The 23,081-nt window shown below is 41.9% G+C and overlaps 1 protein-coding gene across 1 annotated transcript in view; it reads right to left on the bottom strand.

Moving 5' to 3' along the window:
• The window catches only part of LOC126284625 (translation initiation factor IF-2-like), a 50,446-nt gene extending 28,850 nt beyond the window's left edge, over positions 1 to 21,596 (bottom strand). Inside the window, exon 1 of the mRNA XM_049983694.1 lies at positions 21,577 to 21,596. Coding sequence (XP_049839651.1) covers positions 21,577 to 21,591 — 15 coding nt within the window. The 5' untranslated portion in view covers positions 21,592 to 21,596. The remainder of the gene's footprint in view (positions 1 to 21,576) is intronic.
• Positions 21,597 to 23,081: the final 1,485 nt, after the last annotated feature.

The raw sequence follows: 23,081 nt of genomic DNA on the forward strand, positions 1-23,081 counted from the left end.
AGACCACACCATAACACCACCGCCTCCGAATTTTGCTGTTGTCACAGTAAAATTCGGAGGCGGTGGTGTTATGGTGTGGTCTTGCACTACACACGTTGGCTTACATTAACCTGTGATCGTTACCTAGACAAATGTGTTCCCAAAATTTCACTCCTCTATATTAATTATTTTTTGGTGGTGCTCCTTTTTACTGTCAGTGTATTTTCTATTAAGATAATCAACCCAACTATTTTCCGAGCCAATTTCATTTTGTCCATTTGTACAAGTCACTAACAAAGTAGTCCAACGGGGGGTCGCCATTGTAATGAAGATCACACCTGTGTCTGGCAATACGTAGCCTTTCGTCCTTTCCTCCCTTCAGAATATGTTAGCGTTCATTTCACACGAGCTCTGCTACCTCTATATGATCAACACAGGAACTCCGCAAGCGGTCCAAAACTTTCCTTATCACCAACACCAGACCTTCTCAACTAGCAACAGACATGTGATTATCGCCTGGACACTTCACGCAACAATTCAATAAGCTACATACTAAGGGCTTTGCAATGTTAAGCCAAAGAGCCCCATTACATTTCTTTTAAAAAATTTATAAAAGTAAATTATTAACTAAAATACAGTAACTGACAGATAGAGGGCGAAAAAGATCATTATATAAAAGGAATTATTTAGTAACAAGTTTCATTTGAAAGTGTTTTTGAAGCTAAGAATAGCATCTAACGGTTATGAGAAACACACTTCAGAAAGCACAGTCTGTCCGTTTCAGTAATTGCCAATTCCAGAATTTTGTCGTAGATGAACACTTCTTTCTTTTTGTAAGTTGTTGGTACGGGAACAAAGCTGACATTATTCATCGCCTGTAAAAGTTTATGCGTGCTCTTCGCATGTTTCTCATAAATATGGAACTTTTATGATGAACCCATTCTAAGACGCACATGTCCGTCTTTCTCTAAACGGCAGAAGGATTGTCTTCCCATATGATGAAACAAAGATGCATTTTAGTCTTCACTATAATTTTCTGTGAGATAGCGAATTGTGCGAGCAATGGATCTTCTGGTATGTTGCTCCTTAGGTAATTAAACGCATGTCCTACTTATTCAACTTTTTCCTCTCTTTTATTTCAGTTGTTAACGATTTGCTATATATTTCTTGCAGTGAAGTTGGATCATGATTATAGTGTTCCATGCGCCAAGACAAAACATGATCATCTCCCATACTAAAATATTTGGCATTGTATTGTTCTTTTCCGAGCACCTCCGACCCCGTTCAGCAGTAGACTGCACGTTCCAGTAATGTTTGAAGGTAAAATCTCATAAAGTGCACATTACGTTCACACTATTCTCCATCATTGATGCCGTTATCAAAGATATGTAATGTCACTTTTCTGTAACTTCTTTCTTTGCCACTAGATTCGACGCTAGTATGTTCGTCTCTTCTGCTAGCTACAAGCTGCTACCTGGCCTCACGATGCCCTAGCCAGATGCACCCGTTTAATGGGTAACATGTTTGTCTACCTGAAGGGCAAGTTGGGGAATTCAGGTTGGCCGATAAGTAGACCTTCCTGCACCCTTTCCGATCTGAGATTACCCTCAGTGTGTAGAAGAGTGCCAATGACGATTACGAAAACTCTCCAATTTGACAGGCTATTTACACTATACTAAATTTTGATCATACACTGCCTGATACAAAGTATCGGAACATCCCTATGTAATTCTGAATTGACCACTAGATGTCACTAGAGGCGCATCCACTGTTAAGGGTGCTGGGGAATGTTGTGTTGTCAGCAGAGAGGTACTAACAACAAAATGCGTCGGTCAGCGCAGCTCTTCGAAAATGGACTAGTCACTGGATATCACATGACTAATAACCCATTAGGAACTTTTCAACCCCACTAAAGCCACCCAAATCGATGGATGGTGGTATGAAAGATAAGCGGTAACACGAAGGGACTAACAGTTAAACAAAGTCGAGCATTACGGAGGGTAGTTGTAAAAAGTCGGAAGTAACCAGTGCAAGGAATCACACGTGAGTTCCAGTTGCTGCTAGCAGTTCTGCTCGTAAAATGACTGTGCTTAGGGTGTTAAAAGAATGGGATGAAATGGTTGAGCAGCTGCTCATAAGCCACATGTATCTGTAGTCAGTGTTAAGCGAGGCATGGGGGGATGCAAAGAGTGACAACTCTGGACAGTAGACAACTAGAAATTAGCGTTTTTGAGTGACGAATCTCCCTGAGGCAACGCGACGGCGAGTTTGGGTTTGGTGAATGTCTGGGAAATGTCAGCAGGAGTCACATATAGTATCAACAGTGAAGCAAGAGGTGGTGGTATGGTATGCAAGTGATTTTAGTTGTTAGGATATGGTCCCTTTATTGCACTTAACAAAATTCGGATGGATATAGACACATTTTACAGCGTTGTGTAGAGTGAACAGTAGAGAAACTGTTCGCAGACTATGACTATATCCCATGGCAATACACCTTTCTGTGAAACAACAGTATGTGGATAAATTCACTGCCCTGCTCAGTCTTCCGACCTGATCTCTGTGTAACACCCATGTGATGATACCTTAGCGTCGAATGTACCCTCTGTATTTTCGGCTCCTGAGGAAGCATAGGTTGCCATTCCTCCAGAGACAAGTAAACACCTTATGGGGTGTGCCCCAGGCAGAATTCAAGCCGTCATAAGGAAGATATGGACATACACCCGGTGTTAATGTCCACTAATACGTGTCCGGGAACTTTTGATCAGTTAGAGCATCTTGGTTCCTTAACTGTAAAATCGTATGTCTATCACCCATATAGAGAGACAAATACGTTCATTTTAAGAGAAACTGTTGGAACTTGAATGAACCTTCTCCTGGTACCATCACCCGAAGGCCTCCAAAAAACACATTCTTGGATTCTCTAACTAAGGAAGTAACTCATAACTGAATTCTAACGCATTCGACAATGTTTCTGAACTTAATATGAGAGGACAAAACGCAGAAGAAGAAGAGTGTGAAGAAAATTGTTGTCGGAGAGACCTCCAGTGCTACAGTACGCAACCTGTTGTCCCCCTAAGATTGCCGATTTCGGACTCGGTATGCAGCAAATTTCTTCGATAAATATGCGCTGCCGTTTTCGGAACTTCACCAGTCGTGTGCACGGGAATGAAGTCAGCGACTCCCCAACTTGTTCGTGCTACTCGACATCAGCATTTGATTCAAATCGCATGGATGATACCGGATTCAGAAAATCGCTTGTCGAAGCAAACTGACACATCACCGTCACACTGACACCACCCTTGGTTAAAAAAATAGAACCACTTACAAAATTAGCACGAAATCCTTACGAGATTGTTGCTACCACGTATAATAATTGAATATCTGTTCCAAATCAGAGCGTCACGAATTTCGGTCAGCAGACATTGCCGATTCTCCGTATTCCTTAATCTTCACCAGATAGTAGCTGTCTCATGTTTCTTAACAAAACTATTTGTTAAGACCTGAAGATGAGAATAAAGTCTGCCGAAACCGCTTGTTTTAAATAAAGAAATATTTACGTGGTCTTGGCTTTAAAATGTTTTTAACACATAAAGTAGATCGCTTCAAATGTCTTCTCAAAATGAGAAAATTCAGTCATTACGTGCTCTTTTTTTATCCACATGGCCATTTGTCTTGAGGTCCAACTTAAAATGAACACATTTCATAACAAAAAATTTTTAAGACCTCAAGATGACAGCAAAGTCTTTCGAAACTAGTTTTTTACGTGAAGAAATATTTATGCCATCTTGGCTTTAGAACGTTTTTAGCAAAATCACATTATCACTTCACAACAAATTAGCGTAAATCCCGAGTTGCACTGTGTAGATTCCACCTACAAGTGGCTGGGTAACTCGCTCCAAAGGTGGGTGGGAGACAGGGCATACAACCGGCAATATGACCGTGCCTGTGGTGTTCCAACTAAGTTTCAAGTTGGTGGCATTTCATCAACGACAATTTGCTGTACATGTGATTGCAATACTTCTTTTTAATCAGTAGATGTTATGGTGATGGGGGCTGCATGGTGTTTACTCAAAACGGCAATGGATTATTAAAAATAGAGTGAAATAAAATCTCAGTCGCTGTCAGAGGATGAAGAAAACAATACCAATAAGATTTTTCTATTACTGAAGGAACGCTGTTTTAGCCCTCATTACAGTTCCCAATTGCACAAATTATCTCTCGATCCCAGACAACAACAGTGTAAGTGACGCTGTGCAATGATCGACAATTAACCAGTTTCTCATGTCTAATTTTTCGATCAGATTTCAAGAGGAAGAGGCCAAGCCAGACAGACCAGACGCGTATGAGAGAGGACATGGATTTCAGTCCCAGTCCTACCTTATCTCCCAGATGTCCTCGGGACACAGTAATCAAATGGTTCAAATGGCTCTGAGCACTATGGGACTTAACTTCTGAGGTCATCAGTCCGCTAGAACTTAGAACTACTTAAACCTAACTAACCCAAGGACATCACACACATCCATGGTCGAGGCAGGATTCGAACCTGCGACCGTAGAGGTCGCGCGGTTCCAGACTGTAGCACCTAGATCCGCTCAGCCACTTCGGCCAGCTGACATATTCACGAAAAGACGAAGAAGAGTATGTAATATAAACACAGACTGAGAAAATTTGAACTGTTCACCTAGGAAAGAGTTTCTTATGACATTAGGGCACAATCTACAGCGTTGTGTTCCCCATGGGTAGGGTACGACGAAGAGTTGTAGAAGAAAAGTCTAGCATACGTGTCAGAAATGTGGCATAATAGATTGGCTGTCATTTTATACCTCTTCGTATACCGCATATCCATACATTAAGTGATCAGCTAGGGTGGCCCTTAGCTATATGCGATTTTCTGAAAGTTAAAATTTTGCTTCTGCCACAACCCACTTTTGTTCCAATTGACAAATCATACCCTGTTAAAAGTTTCATCTCAAACCAACGGCCAAACTACTTGACGTTGAAACATAACATTAGCATCATTTATTTGGTTTAAAACGCATTCTAGTCTTCTTTGTCTTTCGTGAGATTAATCTACGCGACACATTCAAGAAACCCCACCAACTGTTTAAAGTCATTCTAACTCACATTAGTGAAACGTTCATTCGGGGGATTCAAGAAACAAAAGGAAAAAGTTAAGAGATACAAAGTTTATTTTGATAAAACACACATTTTCAATTCGTGAAACATTTTTAGTTAAAATAATCACTTTACTACATTCATCTCTGTAGAATCAAAACATAATTTGATTGAATGTAAATTATTTATTCCGAGGAGAAAGTAGCATCTGGGTATTATTTAGTCACCAGCAGCGATTTGTAAAACAACTTGTTTCTACGTATCACAGTATTATGGTTAAAGTCTCGAAACATGGTTATTAAAAATAATTATAACTAACAATAAGACTTTTTTGGTATGTTAATAACGAGGAACTGTGTAACAACATTAACTCAGCAAATATTCAAACCTTTATTGTTCAAGGCGGTTGTTTTGTTGTTGAAAGGCCAATCTAGGCCATTTGTGGTCATCACGCCGGCCTCTGTGACCGAGCGGTTCTAGGCGCTTCAGTCCGGAACCGCGCTGCTGCTACGGTCGCAGGTTCGAATCCTGCCTCGGGCATGGATGTGTGTGATGTCCTTAGGTTAGTTAGGTTTACGTAGTTCTAAGTCTAGGGGACTGATGACCTCAGATGTTAAGTCCCATAGTGCTTAGAGCCATTTGAGCCATTTTTTGTGGTTCTCATACTACAACGAAACTGCTCTTGCCCTATGGTTAAATAATAATTTAGTTTTGTTTCTGAGGGAAGAATGAGACTTGTTGGCAGAGTTCTAGCAAAGTGCGTTGTATCTGTAAAGGAAACAACATGTAAGATCCTAGTGTGATGGATGCTGTAGCAGCATATATGCAGTTCTTATAGGGTATGCATACCAACACGATCGAAAGTATAAGAGATGTACTCACTGATCTTGAAAGGTAAGCCATGGAAAAGTCGACATTGCTCTGTGAAACCATTTCTTATACATTTAAAGACGTTGTACTCGGTACAGTTAGATACAGTGGGAATTAGTGATGTGATGTACAGTGGCAGGAAGAACAGGAGTTTTGGTCAGGTAAGTGCATAGTTCTCAGCCGAAAATCAAGTAGCGGCAATGTAGGAATACGCCTAATAATGAACAAGAAGCCAGTATGAAGAGTATATCGAATGCATGATGATAGGCAAGACGGAAATAAAGCCAACATTCAATACTCTAGTGCTGGTTTATATGCCAACTAGCTCCGCAGATAGTGACGACATTGCAATAATACGTGATTAGAGAAAGATAATTATTCAGATAGTTAAGAATAAAAATTTAATTGTGTTGGTTTAATGGAATCAGGAAGTAAGAAAAAGGAATAGAAGAAAAAGAGTAGGAGATCGTAGATTGAGATAAAGGAATGAAAGAGAAATTGTGCACAGAGCATGATTTAATCATTGCTAACGGTTGGTTTAAGGATCACGGAAGAAGGCTATATGCTTGGAAGAAATTTGGAGGCACTGGAAAGTTTCAGATTGAGTTTATAATGGTAAGACAACGACTTCAAAACAAGATTTTAAACTAAAGACGTTTCCAGGAGAAGATGTGGATGCTGATATCTATATATAGTTTATGAACTGCAGATTAAAGTGAATAATTTGCAGTAGGTAGGAAATTAAAGAGAGGAGACCTGGACAAAATGAAGGAATCAAAGGTTATCGAGAAATTTAGAGGGAGCATTAGGCAATGGTAGATTGAAACAGGCAAAACAAATATAATATAAGGCAGTTGCACAGACCTGAGAGATGCAATAGCGAATGCAGATAAAAAGAGGGCGTAGAATTTCCTGAGTAAGATAGAAGGTACTGAATTTAATAGGCAAAAGGAGGAAATATAAAACAGGCAGGAAATGAAGTAGACAAAAGAGAGTGCAGACATCCAAAATATGAGGTTGGCAAGAAGTGCATAATGGTCAACCAGGAATGGTTAGTAGACAAATACAAGGATATAGAAGCATGTTGAATTAGGGGAAAAGATATGCCGCTGTAGAAAATAGAAGAGATCTCTGGAGAAAAGAGAAGTAGCTCTATGAATATTCAGGGTTCAGATGGCTAGCCAGTACTAAAGAAGGAGAGGAAGTTTGAAAGGTGGACTGAGTACACAGTGGATCTATATAAGAGAAGCTAACTGGAGGACAGTTTTATGGAAAGGAAATGCAGGTGAAGATGAGGTTAGAGATGTGATAAAGCTGGAAGCACAGTGCTGAAATATTTAAGAGTAAACCCCTGGAGAACACGATAGTGCCTCAGAATTTCTGAGATCCTTGGGAGAATAAGACACGACAAAAATATTGCATCTAGTGTGCAAGACATGTGAGGCAGACGAAATACCCTCGGACGTTTGGAAGAATGTGATAATTCCATTTCCAGAGTAGCCAGTTGTTGACCAATGTGAAAACTATCGAACCATCAGCTTAATAAATCGTGATTGCAAAATACTGAATGGAATTATTTAATGAAAAAAAAACTAGTTGAAAGTGACCTCCGGGAGCTCCGGAGAAATGTAGGAACATGCGAGGCAGTACGATCCCTATCAGTTACTCCAGAACATAGGTTGACGAAAGGCAAACCTATATTTATAGCATTTGTAGGCTTTGAAACAGTGATGGGCAATACTAACTGGACTACAACCTTTGAAATTCTGACACAAATACAGGGAGGAAAAGGGTATATTCAGCTTGTAAGTAAACCACACGGCAGTTATGAGTCGCAGAACATGATGTAGCCGATCAGCACATTTAGGAAGCTGTGATGGGAATGAAGGAGCAATTTGGAAAGAAAATTAAAGTTCAGGGGACCAAAAAATAATATTTGGTGAAATTTTAATTCTGTCAGAGACAGCAGAGGACTTTGAGGAGTAGTTGAACGGAAGGGATATTGTTTTGAAAAGAGATTACAAGATGAACACGAAAAAAAAGTAAAACAAGGCTAACGGAATGTAACCGAATTAACGTCTGTTGTGAATGTGTTAGAAAGTATTTTCTGATGATAGCCTTGACTACTGAAATATGGACGATAAGCACACCAGACAAGAACCTTTTGATATGCGGTGCCATGGATGAATGCTTAAGTCAAGTGGGTAGATCAAATAACAAATGAGAAGGTACTGAATTGAGTTGAGGAAGCTAAGAAATTTATCGTGCTTTATTGAAAGGAGGAATAAGGCACGTGCTAGGATATCAAGTATTTGTCATTTTGATAAAAGAAGGGAGTGTGAGAGTAAACATTGTAGAGGAAGACGAAGGCTTGAGTACGTTAAGCAATTTCAAACGGATGTTGGCTATGCCAGTTATGCAGAGATGGCGACGCTTTTACAGGATACACTAGGGTGGAGAGCTGCATCTATGCAGTCTTGCAACTGAAGGCCACAACAACATCTCGCGAAATGACTGTGGCGGGAAAGTCAGATAAATAAGGGCTCATTTAGCGTTCAGTCAGTTGCAGATTGTAGTTACTCCCACGCACAATTCATGTATGGGAATGGGAAGAGAGGGAGTCATGGTGCATGGCGGATAGTAGTCTGCGCTACACTGTACGAAGTACGTTCTGGGCTATAAGCGTACATTTAGAAATTTGCTGCAAAGTCTGCTGATGATGAAATTGTCTTCTTGCTGCCTCAATACTGGTTGTATATCTGCACTAACGTCAAGATTTGACGCAGTCAAACGTTAGTCAGTGTAGCGAAAACTCGACGTCGAAGTTAGTTATGACAATGGCGCCGAGGTACATCGGTGGAGCGAAGCAACGTCAAGTCTGTTAATGGATGACAAAACAGCCATTCGATCATGGTTTGAAAATACAAATGCGTGCACATAATTAAGAAAGGGTAGCAAAATAAGTAGACTTAGAAGAATCCCTAATAAGATTCAGGATGGAGAAACGCGGCGCTTTCGATAGGCCATAAGGTGGAAGGCGTGAGATTCAAGTTCACAAACAAACCTGTAGAATTGAAAAGCGCTGAAGACCACAACACATAGAACGCGTAGCAACGGATAGATGCCTTTTTCTGTTGTTTTTTTAATGACAGTTAGCCATGTAAATTACGATGGTAATGAAAGCCATGCTTTTATTCTGATTAACAATCCTGCCTACGATGTTGAATCTTAAGATGCTGTTACTAGAGTGACCAGTCGCCAAGGCTGCACGCCTGCCATCTGGTGGCGCTCGCAGACGAGTCGTCGTATCTGGTATAGCTCACATATCCCCGGTTATCATATTAAAGACGCTAAGTAACAGAATGTACTTTGTAGGCTACTGAGAATAAACTTTATTGAAGTAACTGGAACATAAATATTCACTAACTCAGCATCATCACTCCCTCCTTGACTTGGAAAGAAAGTTACCACTTGCCATATTAATGCTGGATTATCGAAGAAAAGCGAAGGTTATTCCTATGAGTTACCAACAAGGAATGTCAGCAAAGATCCCATCTAGAATACCCAGAGGTGCACGGCTTACACAACAAATACTGTTTGCACTGTGACGTTACGACTAGAAGACATTATAAAGACACAAAATATTTAAAGACATTAGCTGTCAGCGGGCACTGGTTTATGTCAATGGGGAAATTTGACAATTGTGCTGGACAGCGATTCGAGCCGCGGTCTCCCGCTTACTATAATAGGCAGATACGCTGACCAGTACACAATCCAGACACAGTAGTCACCACAAACCAACGGACTACCCCAGTACGCCTCCAGTTAGACTCATATTCGCAATTAATATCACACGATACTGCTGTAGTGCCCCTTCTCATTAGCCTAATTACTGGCGGCTTCACGTCGATTTCCGTAAGAGGAGGAATTGTGATGTTGCGGAAGTACTAAAGAGGATAAGTAACAAAATTTACTTTCTAGGCTAGTGGGAATAAACTTTATTTAAATAACTAGAACATAAAACTGCACTAACTCCACATTATCACTTGCTCATTGATTTGGAAAGCAAGTTATCACTTGGCATGGTGAAAAAATAATAACAAACACTAACATTTCTAAATAAAGTTCCACTGAATAGCTAAACGGGTGAAGTCCAACAAACAAGTTTTGTAATATTGCTACCACTAGTTATCATTGGCACAATTCACTGCAAAACTGTTTATGCACTTCAAGTAAGTATCCTATCATACTTTTCATGTCTCTGTTCTTCTCTCAATACACTCCCTTTGCGCCAGTGATCTCATCGATCTTGATGGTTTTGAAATCATCACCTCGCCACTCTTTTCACAACACTCCTTTCATTTCCCATCCCTCTATGTCATCGAAGTCTTTTTTAGTCGTATTACCCCAAGTATGGTGGTTTTAATCCGGAACTTATGTTAACCTCAGTTCTGTTTCAGAAAGTCCCTAAAATCACTGCCTTTCATTTGAATAACTTCGAATGGTTGCTTATTATGAGCTGTTGCTGTGGTGTTCATTACATCATCAAGAACAAAACAGTTCCTCATCACTGTTCACACTTTCGTTTAGAGTTGCCAGATTTTCTGTTCTTCCCTTTTCTGAATTTTTCATGTTGTTTCTGCTATCCATTGTACCGCCAATGAAGACACACAAGAGACCGGCTACAAAACGGCGCGAGCAAGCGGAAGTGTATGATACCTACGTGCAGTACAGTCAGCCTTTGCAACATGTCCTGCACTTATCCTGTTTAACATGAACAAGTCATAGGAGTTAACTCTACGGCATCACTGGTCTTAGCAGCACGTACATGAGCCATATAATTGTAGACAGTCCTTTTAGTAAGTGTGGGCGCCGTTCACATACCACGTAACGAAGAAGAAAACACATAGCATGAGAACTCTTCAATTGTAATCACATGGTTACCTTAGCCTTATCCGTGTCGTGCACTAAACATTCTTCCTTTCTTTGTCTGAGCCTTGTCCTGCAGTTACGCAGGTTCGGCCATGGTTAATCGAATGTGGCATGGTAATTTTAAAGGGTGGACGGCTGCCCTTCCTGCCGCCACCCCGTACCCCCCGGTAAGGAATTAGTGTACCCCAGCTGTCTGTGTCTAATGTAAGCCATGGAATAGTGTGAATGTGTTGCAAATGTCTCTGAGTCGTGTAACTGAGGCGGATGTGAGGGGGATGTGGAAAACCGCCTAAAAACCACATCTGCTGGGCGGATTCGATCCAGGGCCGGCGTGCCTACCCGAGTCTAGGAAGCAGCGCGTTAGCGCTCTCGGCTACACTGGCGGGTCGTGTCGGGCACTAAACGCATCGTCGTTTAATTTAGCGTCCATATCGGAAATAAATTATTTTTTCTTCTTATTTATAAAGACAGACGCTAAGCTATAAGTTAGTCAGAGAGTACACGCACGGTAAGGTACTGGACTTGTATTAACCACAGTTGCTCTTAGATCACTCAAGGGGAATACCGGGTATTCCCCTTGAAATGGCGCGCCACTTACTATCTCCATGCTTCATGAATCCGAGCTTCATCTCCGTCCATACAGACACTGTCGTCGACGGGACGTTAAACCGTAAGTTCCCCTCACCACTAATTAAAGGCTCATATACAAGATTATAAAGGAGAAACAATGTTCAGACTTCGCAGAAAAGGTGGAGAGGTAAGTTTCCCCTACGCTAACGGAACTGGTACCTGTCGATTAGGGTCTATCAACGGCCACTGTTCCACTTTCTCATAGTTTACCACCACTATCGCAGTTGAAAAGTATGAGAGTCCTGACTGTTTACGAGCAATACGTTAGATTGGTTTTCTTTGATGTACAATTACCACTTCACGTTATAAGTATCGGTCCTCAGAGGGTAATCTTGCGTTGCGCTGTGTGTTTTTGGCGTTGAAACTTTCTTGTACGTAGGCTGTTTCACAATTCATGTTAAGCGCTTCGAGAGGTCGCTCTACCGGAAATGAACGAGTCGAAAGTCATAAGCGAGAACTGTTGTGACACCTCTGACACTGCGATCCATGTACCGTTACTGCTGTTGCTAAGACTGTAGGGATGCCAATATTCTGAGCTGGTAGTATGGACCAAAACAAGGAAAAACTGTCCAGTAAAAATGAGTTCTAAAACGCATACCTGAGGAGCTACGAGCACTTGTTTATCTTCGTTACTGTGAAACACATCTGCTCTATTGAAGAAATATGCATAGCTCTTAAGGTATGCAGAATGATACTAGACTTTTTATTTACTGTGGTCCGTACCAGCACCTCTAAAACTTGCCTACCCTACAGTCATAGTAACAACAGTATCATTACATAGATCGCAGTGTCAGAGATGTCACACCAGTTCTCGCTTGTGACTTCGTTTGCAGCACAGATACCCTTACCTCAAATTGATACATTCCTCCTTCTCCATCACCCCAGAAAGTTTCTAACATCGTCACGGAATCACCCTGAATATATACATACATTTACAGGCGACTGCGACTATAATATTGACCCTTTGTAGCGTTGTTGGGTGACGTTTCCGGACATGGGTCTCCAAGTAAAACTGCAACTTATAGAAGTGTGTAACATGAATTGTAAACCACCCTGTAGAAAAGTCCCACGGGGTTTCCAAAGCAATCTATCAGGTGATTGATGAATACCGCACCCATTGGGATATGCACTGAGTCCCTTTATGTCTCACGTTTTCACGCTATCGGAAACAGCTTGCTGAAGTCTGTGTTCTGGGAATTCTAAGTCCAGTAACAGAGGTGGAAAGAAAGTTTCGTTAGTTCACAATATTTATATCTATGTCTTTAAAGTGCAAGTGGTATGTAACGGCGACCACAAAAATATAGTACAGGCACGTACCATACTGAGATTCATGGGTAGAAATGAGATGAAATGTGGGTTACACACCGAGGTATTGACTTGAAAAACGCACGTTAGACGGCTTCTTGAGATTTTCTCGCTGATCTAGTAAACACATGAAAGAGGATAAATATCCAAAGAAGAGCGGGTCCTTTCGTCACGGATTCGTTAACTGACAGAGCTCCGGAGCAGACGCTAAAAGAGAGGCGTTGTGCACCGCAGAAATGTCAAAATTTCGAGACTGTTTTTTCCAAATAGAAGAAAGATATTACATCCTCACACAAATGTCTTACGAAATGTCCACAACAGGAGCAGCAGAGAAATTGGAACTCATACAAACTCTCTCCTTCTGACCTTGCTGCCACGTGCTAACTGGTAATAGAACAGGAGAGGAGGAAATTGGTACCATCTGCACCCACCTGTGAACTTACGGGGAACGGATATGCATGTATCTGTGCCGCTCACATTCCAGGCTCCCAGACTGCTGTCAACACGATAGGGGATAGTACGTATGTGTCCAGCACTACAGGACAGGTTCACATTGGACAAAGACGAAACGCCGGTGACACTACGTACTCACTGCAATTGGGTCGGGTTGTGTTTATTAGACACCAGAAGCCTAAGAATGGCGTGCCATCTCAGTGCTACTATGGTCACAATGGGTAGCCTACTACCAAAATGCTCAGTTTACAGTGCTTTAATGAATTTTACCAATTTTGTAAGGTGGTTTCACTTCAAACTTTGAATTTCAATTCTTTTTATTAATTTTATTATTGTTTTCACGCAATGAAATGTTTTACCATCTATTCGGCCTTATCGTTTCGCTTAAAACGTATTCTACCCGAAACAAATTATAAACAATGGTTTCGAGGAAAAAGTTACAGTGGGCATGACGCATGAAGTAGATCACACAAAGTTTCTTGGTATGATCAAATACATTGGGCATGAATTCCAGCCAGATTTGGATACTCTCACTTATGTTTTCCTACCTAACGGCTGATCTTTTAATGGAGAAGGAATCATCGCACGAGTATATTAAATCTTGTGATACTGGTTCCAGTTTACTCGAGCTTGGATTCCCTGTGCCTGCAGGCAACCACGCACGATACCACACCACAGGGGTGAAGCAAATGGAAATGATCATATGGCGTCAGTGGCCGGGAGTTCCCAGGTGGGAAGTTCGGCCGCCAAGTGCAGGTCTTATTGAGTGCAACGCCACATTGGGTGACCTGCGCGTCGACTATGAGGATAAAATGATGATGATGACAGCACAACACGCAGTGCCTGATGGGATAAAATCTACTACCTCGGTCGGGAATCGAACCCGACTGTCGTGCATGGCACTCCAAAGCGCTGGCCATTCAGCTAATGGGGCGAACGCGGGTGACAGCTAAGTTCGCGAAGTGTAATTGTTGGGTGGCAGTTACACGAGAGGCACACAGATAGCGCCTGTGGCCTGCCACCGCTGGCTGTGAAAGTAGCAGCACACGGTGCGTCAACACTTGCCGTTCCGGAGGCGTGGGCGTCATCAAACAACAGGACGGGAGTGCGAGATGCGGAACGCGACACCAGGCCACTGTCGCCACGGCCTCGGGCTGCCTCAGGAGACACTGGTCTGTGAAACTCTAAAGCGGCGAGAAGTACGACTCTCCTCTCTCGGTCGTCTCAAGAACGTCATACGCCTCATCCTTGCCGATGCAGATCTAGGAAGGAGAACTACTGCCCTTGCAGCTTCACATCATCGAAATCCTAGCAGGGAATGAACTGTGCCTTCTTTACTGTACCTGTTGTCCTAAAACCTCTCTTAACATGTCGACTTGCTTTTGGGAGAACTTGCATTCTACCCTCCATCTCCCATCGAGAATTCACCTAAATTTTCCTGAATCAATTGACGTGATTTCAAAAATAATTCCTTAGCTCGGTTTCTTTCCTTATATTGTTCTACCTGAGCTAATACTCCTTGTACAAGAACGTATCTCAGGGGACGTTAAGCGCTAACCTTTGTCTCCGTTCCTCCCTGTTTAACATGATAAAACAGTAACCTAGGAGTCCGACAATTCACCTGCTGGTGCAATAGAACATCTGGCTCTATTATACAACACAAAGTACATAGTCTGCATTCTGTAATCCATATGTTCAACATGCTTCCCTCGATGAACTACGAACGAATTTTTTTATAAGTAGACTTGAAGACAAAATTCCGAGATAGTTCCTTTGAAACACCGCGGCTTCCTTATCTTTCCGAAATCAGAGCTTCAACACTCCATCTTAAGGATTCGTCATCTACAAGACGTTAAACTCTAATTTTCTTTCCACTTTTACTGAAGACAGCAAGCATTAATAACTTTACGGAAAATAGTTTTTCCCATTTTCCTTACCATCAGTTTAAATCGCATAGGAATATACAAGTAGTTTTCTGATTTTAAAGTAGAAACTCCCTTATCGGAAACTGTCAGGAAGGAAGTTAGGGGGTAGTTTGGGGGAGGAGACCACACAGCGAGGTCATCGGTCTCATCGGATTAGGGGAGGAGGGGAAGGAAGTCGGACGAGCCCATTCAAAGGTACCATCCCAGCATTTGCCTGGAGCGATTTAGGAAAATCACTGAAAACCTAAATCGGGTTGGCCGGACGCGGGACTGAACCGTCGTCCTCCCGAATGCGAGTCCAGTGTGTTAGCCACTGCACCACCTCGCTCGTTCAGAAACTATCAATCTGTACCATCTATGAATGTAATCGTTGTAGGTTTACAGTGCTATAACCTCTTAACTGAGTACTAGGTTCTCTTGGACTCCAACTAATGTAGGTAAAGAAATAAGTAATAGGCATTATTGACAAGAAAAACACTATGTTCTTTATGTATGTGCTGTATGAACACTTCTTGATCTAGTAGCTTCTAAATAGGTCTACAAATAAGGCGTTCACTCAGTATATGCTATTAGAATTGTTGAATATAAATGTTTCAAAGCTGAGTTGCGGTATAAAGTCGTACAGGATCCCAGAGCCACTGCGTAAATACTGAACGCACTTATTTCATCGTTATTTTCGGTCGCTAACGACAACAATGCACTTGATAATATTTACTTAATTACGCGTTCTAGACGTAGCCTATCATCAGAACTTCAGATAGAAATACTTAATATGACACAATGTTTGAGTCCTTTTAGTTGATCTTCTTACAAAAGATTATTACCAAAACGCGTATTAGTTGATCTTCTTGTAAAAGATTATTTTCAAAACGCGTAAAGAAGTGAATTTTTGTCACGTAAGCTACTGTTATTAACGAGCAAAAAGGCGGCTAAAAATAAGTGCTCTGTATTCACAAATATTATAATCACATATTTATTGCCTTACATCGTGCTGTGTGGAGCGTGTGTAAATTTATTGACATTTTCGTGGGGTAGCGATACGCACACATACAGTTGGCGGTAGTATGACGTACACAAGATATGAAAGGGCAATGGATCGGCAGAGTTGTCATTTGTATTCAGGTGATTCATGTGAAAAGGTTTTCGATATGGTTACGGGCGCAGGACAGGAGTCAAGAGACTTTGAACACGAAATGGGAGTTGATGTTGTATGCATAGGTCACTGAGTTTCGGAAGTCGTTAGGGACTTCAATATTCCGACATCCACGGCGTCAAGAGTATGCCTAGAATACCAAATTTTAGTTATTACCTCCCACCACGGACCACGCAGTGGCCGACGGACTTCACTTAACGACCGAGAGCAGCGGCGTCTGCGTAGAGTTGTCACTGGTAATAGACGAGGAACACAGGAACGTATGACGAATGTCTCCCTTAGAACAGTGCGGCGAAATTTCGGGTATTGCCTATGGCAGGAGACGAGCGACACGGGTGTCTCTGCTAACAGCAGGATATCGCCTGCACTGCCCCTCCTGGGCTCGTGGCCATACTGGTTGGGGTCTAGACAACTGGAAAACCGAGACCTATTCAGCTGATTCCCGACTTCAGTTGGTAAGAGCTAATGGTAGGGTTCGAGTGTGGCGCAAACCCCACGTACCCATGGATCCAAGTTGTCATTAAGGTACAGTCGTGGACAAATCGAGAGAGACCCCTCGCCTTTTCGTTATGCTGATCCGCACAGCCGTAAAGTCTGCTACACAGCATAACAGGCAAGTCGACGAAGTGCTACCAACATACTATGCACAGGAGTGAAATTGAAAAACTTTCCGAAATTTGTCAGACTGTTTTCAACCATGTGTAAGACTATATTAATGCTGATTAGTGCGTTAACTGCAACACCTAAATATAAGATATAAATGAAAGAGGAAACGCTAATTAGTATGAACTGTACTAATAAAAACAAATTTCAGCTTATCGAGATTGTTTTAGTAAGACAGAGTACCCCAGATCGTTACGAATTAATAAAATATTTTGGGCATTCGGCCGCGAAATGGTCTGTGTCACCGTTGAGACCAGTCATACTGAATTACCGTTGCTGACCTACCATGAAAGTGTGCAAATTTAGCAATGCGTGAAGATTCATAACGAAATTCAGATAAAAGTCATTCAGTGCCACACTTAATTCAATTTAATTATTGACAGAAACGGAAAAAGTAGGCAGTAACAAGTATGAAATTCTACAAGAGTTTCATATCGACATCCACAGGGCGCCGGTACAGAATAAAGGTAGCAATAAAACGTATTGGGGGCGCGAGAATTTCTTGAAATTCTTTTACTGATTGTCTATCTGCCTCTATCGAGATTAGAACCGAAAACAAACCATACCTCCCTTGCAGTAGCAAACACCTTTCACTACGCTAGCAGACAACCCAGGCAAACAGCTCTCTATTATTACCCCGGACATGCATAAGCCGGCAATTTCACAATGAAAATGGCAAAATGATCTGCAGTTTCTGTTGCATAGAGCATTCTGGACTGAAAAACATGAATTGTCTACCTTTATGTCGCCGCTTATGTGACAATCATTCGGGATGTTTATGTAAATAACAAAAAACTGTTATTAGCGAGTAAATTTAGAAGGATAATTCTGCACCACCTCAGGAAATGAACGGCGATGCAGGTGCCAAACTTATTATACAATGTTTTGAATTCTCCATTAGACGTGCCACAGCCAGAAAACGTTCATTAGCCTAAGTCTTTCTTAAGGTAGCTAGCAATGGAAATGCTCGCACATCTAAAACTCGGTGGCATTAATAGTGGCATCTGAATTACCACGTGTATAGGCAAATGGATTTTGTTTGCATTCCTGTAAACGTGATTTGGATCGTAAACGTAGCTATGATTAATATGCTGATGTATCGACTGTAACTGGAACATTTCAAATAAAGAGTAGGGGAAATTATTATGCGGCCCTCATCTTCAGTAACAGTGGTAGCTATTTTCGTTGTTAGGATTTCGTCACGTAAATCGGTAATAATGGAACCTTACTGGTCTCACTTTCTTGACCATCTATTTGTCTACCCAACCCTTAAAACCCGTTTACCTCTAGTACGGATGGACATAATAAACGGAAATGTATCACACTTCCTGCGGTATACGGTCCCTTGGTGGTGTAAAAAAGTGAGCTATGCCAACTCAATCTAAAGATACGGCCATTTATGTAAAGAAAATTTACGCGAAAGGTCAAAAAATGGCTATAAGAACTATGCCACAAACCTGTTTAGGTCATCAGTCCCTTATATCTAGAGATACTTCAACCTACCAAACCTAACACACATCCATGCCCGGGGAAGGATTCGAACTAACGGCGCAAAGGAGCCGCGCGGTCCGTGATATGACGCCGTTGAGCGCACGGCTAACCCGCGTCAGCAAGCTGTTAATGTCATCTGGTGTTACTAAAAAGTTATTCACTTCTGATGAATGATTTTCTGCGCAGTCCATTTAAGAAAGAGTAACTAAAATATATTTGATGTTGCGAAAGAGGAAGGACGCCTAATTGACTTCCCCTTGTCTTTATTGATGATGTTAGCTTCGCAATCTGAGCATACGTACTATCCATAACCACACTTTAGATCCAAGTCATAGTCACAGATATGTGAATACAACACATTGGTTATACCTGAGGTATTTCGTTTCCCACGAAGTGGTGGCAGACGATGCTGCGGCATCTTCGAAGCGCTAGTTTCTCCAGTGCTAGCTATCTCAAGATATCAGCTGAGCGAACGTGCATAGTTTGTTGGTAGCACTTCGTCGCCTTGCCTGTTATGCTGTGTAGCAGACTTTAAAGCTGTGCGGATCAGCATAACATAAAGGCGAGGGGTCTCGCTCGTTTTGTCCACGACTGTACAATTTAATCTAGTGGTGGCTCCGTAACGGAGTGGGCTGTGTTGATGTGGGATAGAGTGGGTGTCCGGCCCAAGTGAGCCGATCATTGACTGAAAATTATTTAGTTCGGCTATTTGAACACCTTTTGCTGCCATTTGTGGACATCTTGTTCCCAAACAACGATGGAATTTTTATGGATGGCAATTTCAGAACATTCTGAACATTTAAGCGAATAACGTGGCCACTCAGGTCGTCCGACAGGAATCCCATCGAACATTTATCGACATAATAGAGAGGTCAGTTCGTGCACAACATTTTGCACCGGCAACACTTTCGCAATTATGGACGTCTATAGAGGCTCAATACTTCTGCAGGAGTCTTAAAACTACTTGTTGAGCCTATACCACTTCGAGGTGCTGCACTAAGCCGGGGCAAAGGAGGTTCTACAGGACATTAGGAGGTACCCCATCACTTTCGTTACCTCAGAGTATGTGTACAACACTATACGTCTCCCAAGACATAGTTCACCATTAAAGTTCTGTTTATTTTTCATGCTTTGCTCTGAGTCTCGTTGGCTAAAGTTTGATCCACAAAACAAAATAGACATTCTTGTAAATATTCATATTAGATTGCCCTGCATGAAAATTCTAGCTCAATGGAAATATACAGAGTGTTTCAAAAAGATGTAGAACTGGGTTTAGTGTTATTTTGTAGAGAAACACATCAAATTTTTTTACGTTAAAGTAATTATGCATATAAACCGCTGGTTATCCTGCACACATCCCATCGGAAGTCAGTTTCTACGGTCGCAGGTTCGAATCCTGCCTCGGGCATGGATGTGTGCGATGTTCTTAGGTTAGTTAGGTTTAGGTAGGTCTAAGTTCTAGGGGACTGATGACGTCAGAAGTTAGGCCCCATAGTGCTCAGAGCCATTTGAACCATTTTTTGAAGTTAGTTTCTTCCCAAATTCGCCTTAGCGTTGCAGTTGTAGCTTGCTCAGAGGCGGCCTAAATTCTTGCTCTACGTTCAGGTAGAGAAGCCGTCACAGGAGGTACAAATACTATATCCTTGATGAATTCCCACAAAAAAATCGAGTGGTGTCAGATGTGGGGAACGTGGAGGTCATGCAGTTGGCGCATCAGGGCCAGTGCATTCACCTGGAGAGCGGTCGGTGAGAAAATCCCGGACGTCAGCCAGGCAATGGGGTGGTGCACCATATTGCATGAAGTAAACATTTCGTTCTTGGTCATCGTCATCGGTGTGTGGTATCAGAAATTGTTATATCCAGGCACACTATCCCGTTGGTGGTTCTCTCACGGAAAAAAGGGGGCCGTACACTTTGTTCGTGCTCAATGAACAAAATACTTTCAGTTTAGGGCTGTCACGAACATGTTACAATGTTTGATGTGGATTTTCATTTCGCTAAATCCTACAGTTATGTATGTTAACCTTGCCACTTAAGTGAAACGTCGACTCGTCAGAAAAGATGATTTTGTCCAAGAATCCGCACAGAATTTTTTGTGAGCAATTTTACCAGTGCCTCTTGTTGCTTGTACGACCGTCAGTTTATGCAAACAGTTCCTCAACACACGCCTAAAAGTCGTATGTGGGCTATGCAGTCCGTGAGATGAGCGCCTGGCCGATTTCGTAGGACTGTTGACAAAACGTTGTCACACTCGATCAATGACGTCGTTAGGTGTGCTTGGAAGACCTGATGATTTCCCACGTCTTACCGAGCACCCTGTTTCTACAAAACATTTATATCACTCTTGAATTGTAAACCTACTAGGAGGATCTTTAGTGTATTTTATACGGAAATTACGCTGAGCTGTTATCGCCGAAGTCGATTCTTCGAACCAAAACACACAGCTAGCACGCTCGGGTCCAGTGAAGGCAGCCTTCTTTCTTGCAACTGCCGCTAGCGCTCCTTGCGGTGCGATTCGGCACTTGCGAACTGCCCGAGACAAAACTTGATGTATTTCGCTACAAACTGACAATACAGTCGCCTCTGTAGGTGCAATGAATTAATTAATATGAATTTTCAAAGTTATAAAGCCATTTCGAAACACCCTGTAGTGAGACAACACGGATCTTTGTCCTATTTTAGACATGTGAAGAGCCACGATATTAAGAATACCAATCACGTATCGAAACGTGAAGATAAATCACTCCGAATACCGGATACGAAGAAAATAAACCTAACTTTTAAGATATCATCAAAGGTACAGTATTACCGTCAAATATTCCAAAAGTATATTTTGGCATTTACTAAGAGCAAATTTTCTCGGTTGCAATTAGTGAAATAGCAACAATCATACACGTAAAAAAATGGCCATATTATAAACAAACGAAATTGTGGTAAAAATTAGGTCATATGCTTTCAGACTCGTATATTAAGAAATCAAATACAGAGCATAGATATAAATGTGTGTTAGTGCTCTTCTGCTTCTACGCTCTGAAGTAATAAATCGGCATTGCCACCTACCTGTAGTTGAGTCATTTCCAGTGGTTTCTTAAGGATTGTGTGCTGACGTCCAAAGGGCTGCCTTTATAGGCGGGAGGCGGCGTGGGCCGTGGAGGGGCGCGTAGCGGACAAAACACGGCGGGAGAAACGCCGACCGACAGAGACGTCGCAGACCACCGCGGACCGCTGCCGCGGCCGCCAGCAAGAACTGACAGCGCGGCCATGGGGGGGGGGGGGGGGGGGGGGGAGGCGCTAACTGCTGGCCTCCGCTACCCGCAGCGTACCTGTGGCTGCAGTTTAATCGTGTGGGTAGGGGTGGGAAAAACCGACACCAGGATTTTACTGCTGAATAACCGGTACTTCTAGATATCTGTTTCGTCTCAGTTACAACATCTTTTCTGTTTATTCTCCGCCATAGTGGCTACGTTTGTGGACAGTGTGACGGTGTGGGATAATTATTTATTTCTAATTTATGCTACCAGTCACTTTTTTATGTTTAATCTAACGTAATACAACTCGTTTAGAACATGTTCTGTTCATCTTCAGGTGTTTATACATATATACAGAGATATGTTACTTAAAAATAAACAGTCTAGATTAATCTAGAACTCTTTGTCCATTGTTTGTTACTGTATCGGCTGGCGTGGCATTTGGAGGGCAGGGGGGGGGGGGGGGGGCAGTGGATGGCAAGAAATAGAAATCAGTGATGTCTTCTGCTGGTTTTCTTCCTTGTGGTTGATTATGTATGATATCACACCGATTTCATCATCTTGCTGCTTCACTTGCATCACTGCTGTAGTGGCGGAGCTGTTGATTAACATTACACTATTGCACATTGTATTTTGTCACTGATTGCCAACGTATATGCACTGCACAAATTGCTTCGACATACGTGTAAATATTATTCACACAACACAAGGTGGCGGACTGACCCCTCCCCCCAAATGCCACACCAGCCACTACAGTAACAAACAATGGACAAAGGTTTCTAGATTAATCTAGTTTAAGACAATTTATTTTTAAGTAGCATATCTCTGTATGTATGCATGTATGTATAAACTCCTGAAGATGAACAGAAAATGTTAGAAAAGCGTTGTATTATGTTCGATTAAACATAAAATAAAAAGTGACTGGCAGCATAAATTAGAAATAAATGATCTTTTCTTTTGTTTTATACTTATAACCGAGTAAGAAGCCAAAATACTAATTAGCCATATTACAGTGCTATTTTTTTGTTCTAAATATACCTTCTTTCAAATAAAGCAGTAATTTTTATTCGTAAAAGCTGCATTGGTTTCAAATATTCCCTTATTGTATATTGTATATAATGGTCAAAGCCATCAGTGCTATTTTAATAACAGTGCTGTCAGAAACGAGCAGCAACAAGTACGTGGAATAAGAACTGTTACAGTACTGCTGAGACTATGATGTCCCTGCTGGCGTGTGTCGGGGCTTAAGATAGGGCGTGTACATGGAGTCTGCAACACTTGCCCCTACGTGGTCTACGCGGTACTTTCTCACTGCCG

This window comes from Schistocerca gregaria, chromosome 8, assembly GCF_023897955.1.
Source record: "Schistocerca gregaria isolate iqSchGreg1 chromosome 8, iqSchGreg1.2, whole genome shotgun sequence".
Taxonomy (NCBI): domain Eukaryota; kingdom Metazoa; phylum Arthropoda; class Insecta; order Orthoptera; family Acrididae; genus Schistocerca; species Schistocerca gregaria.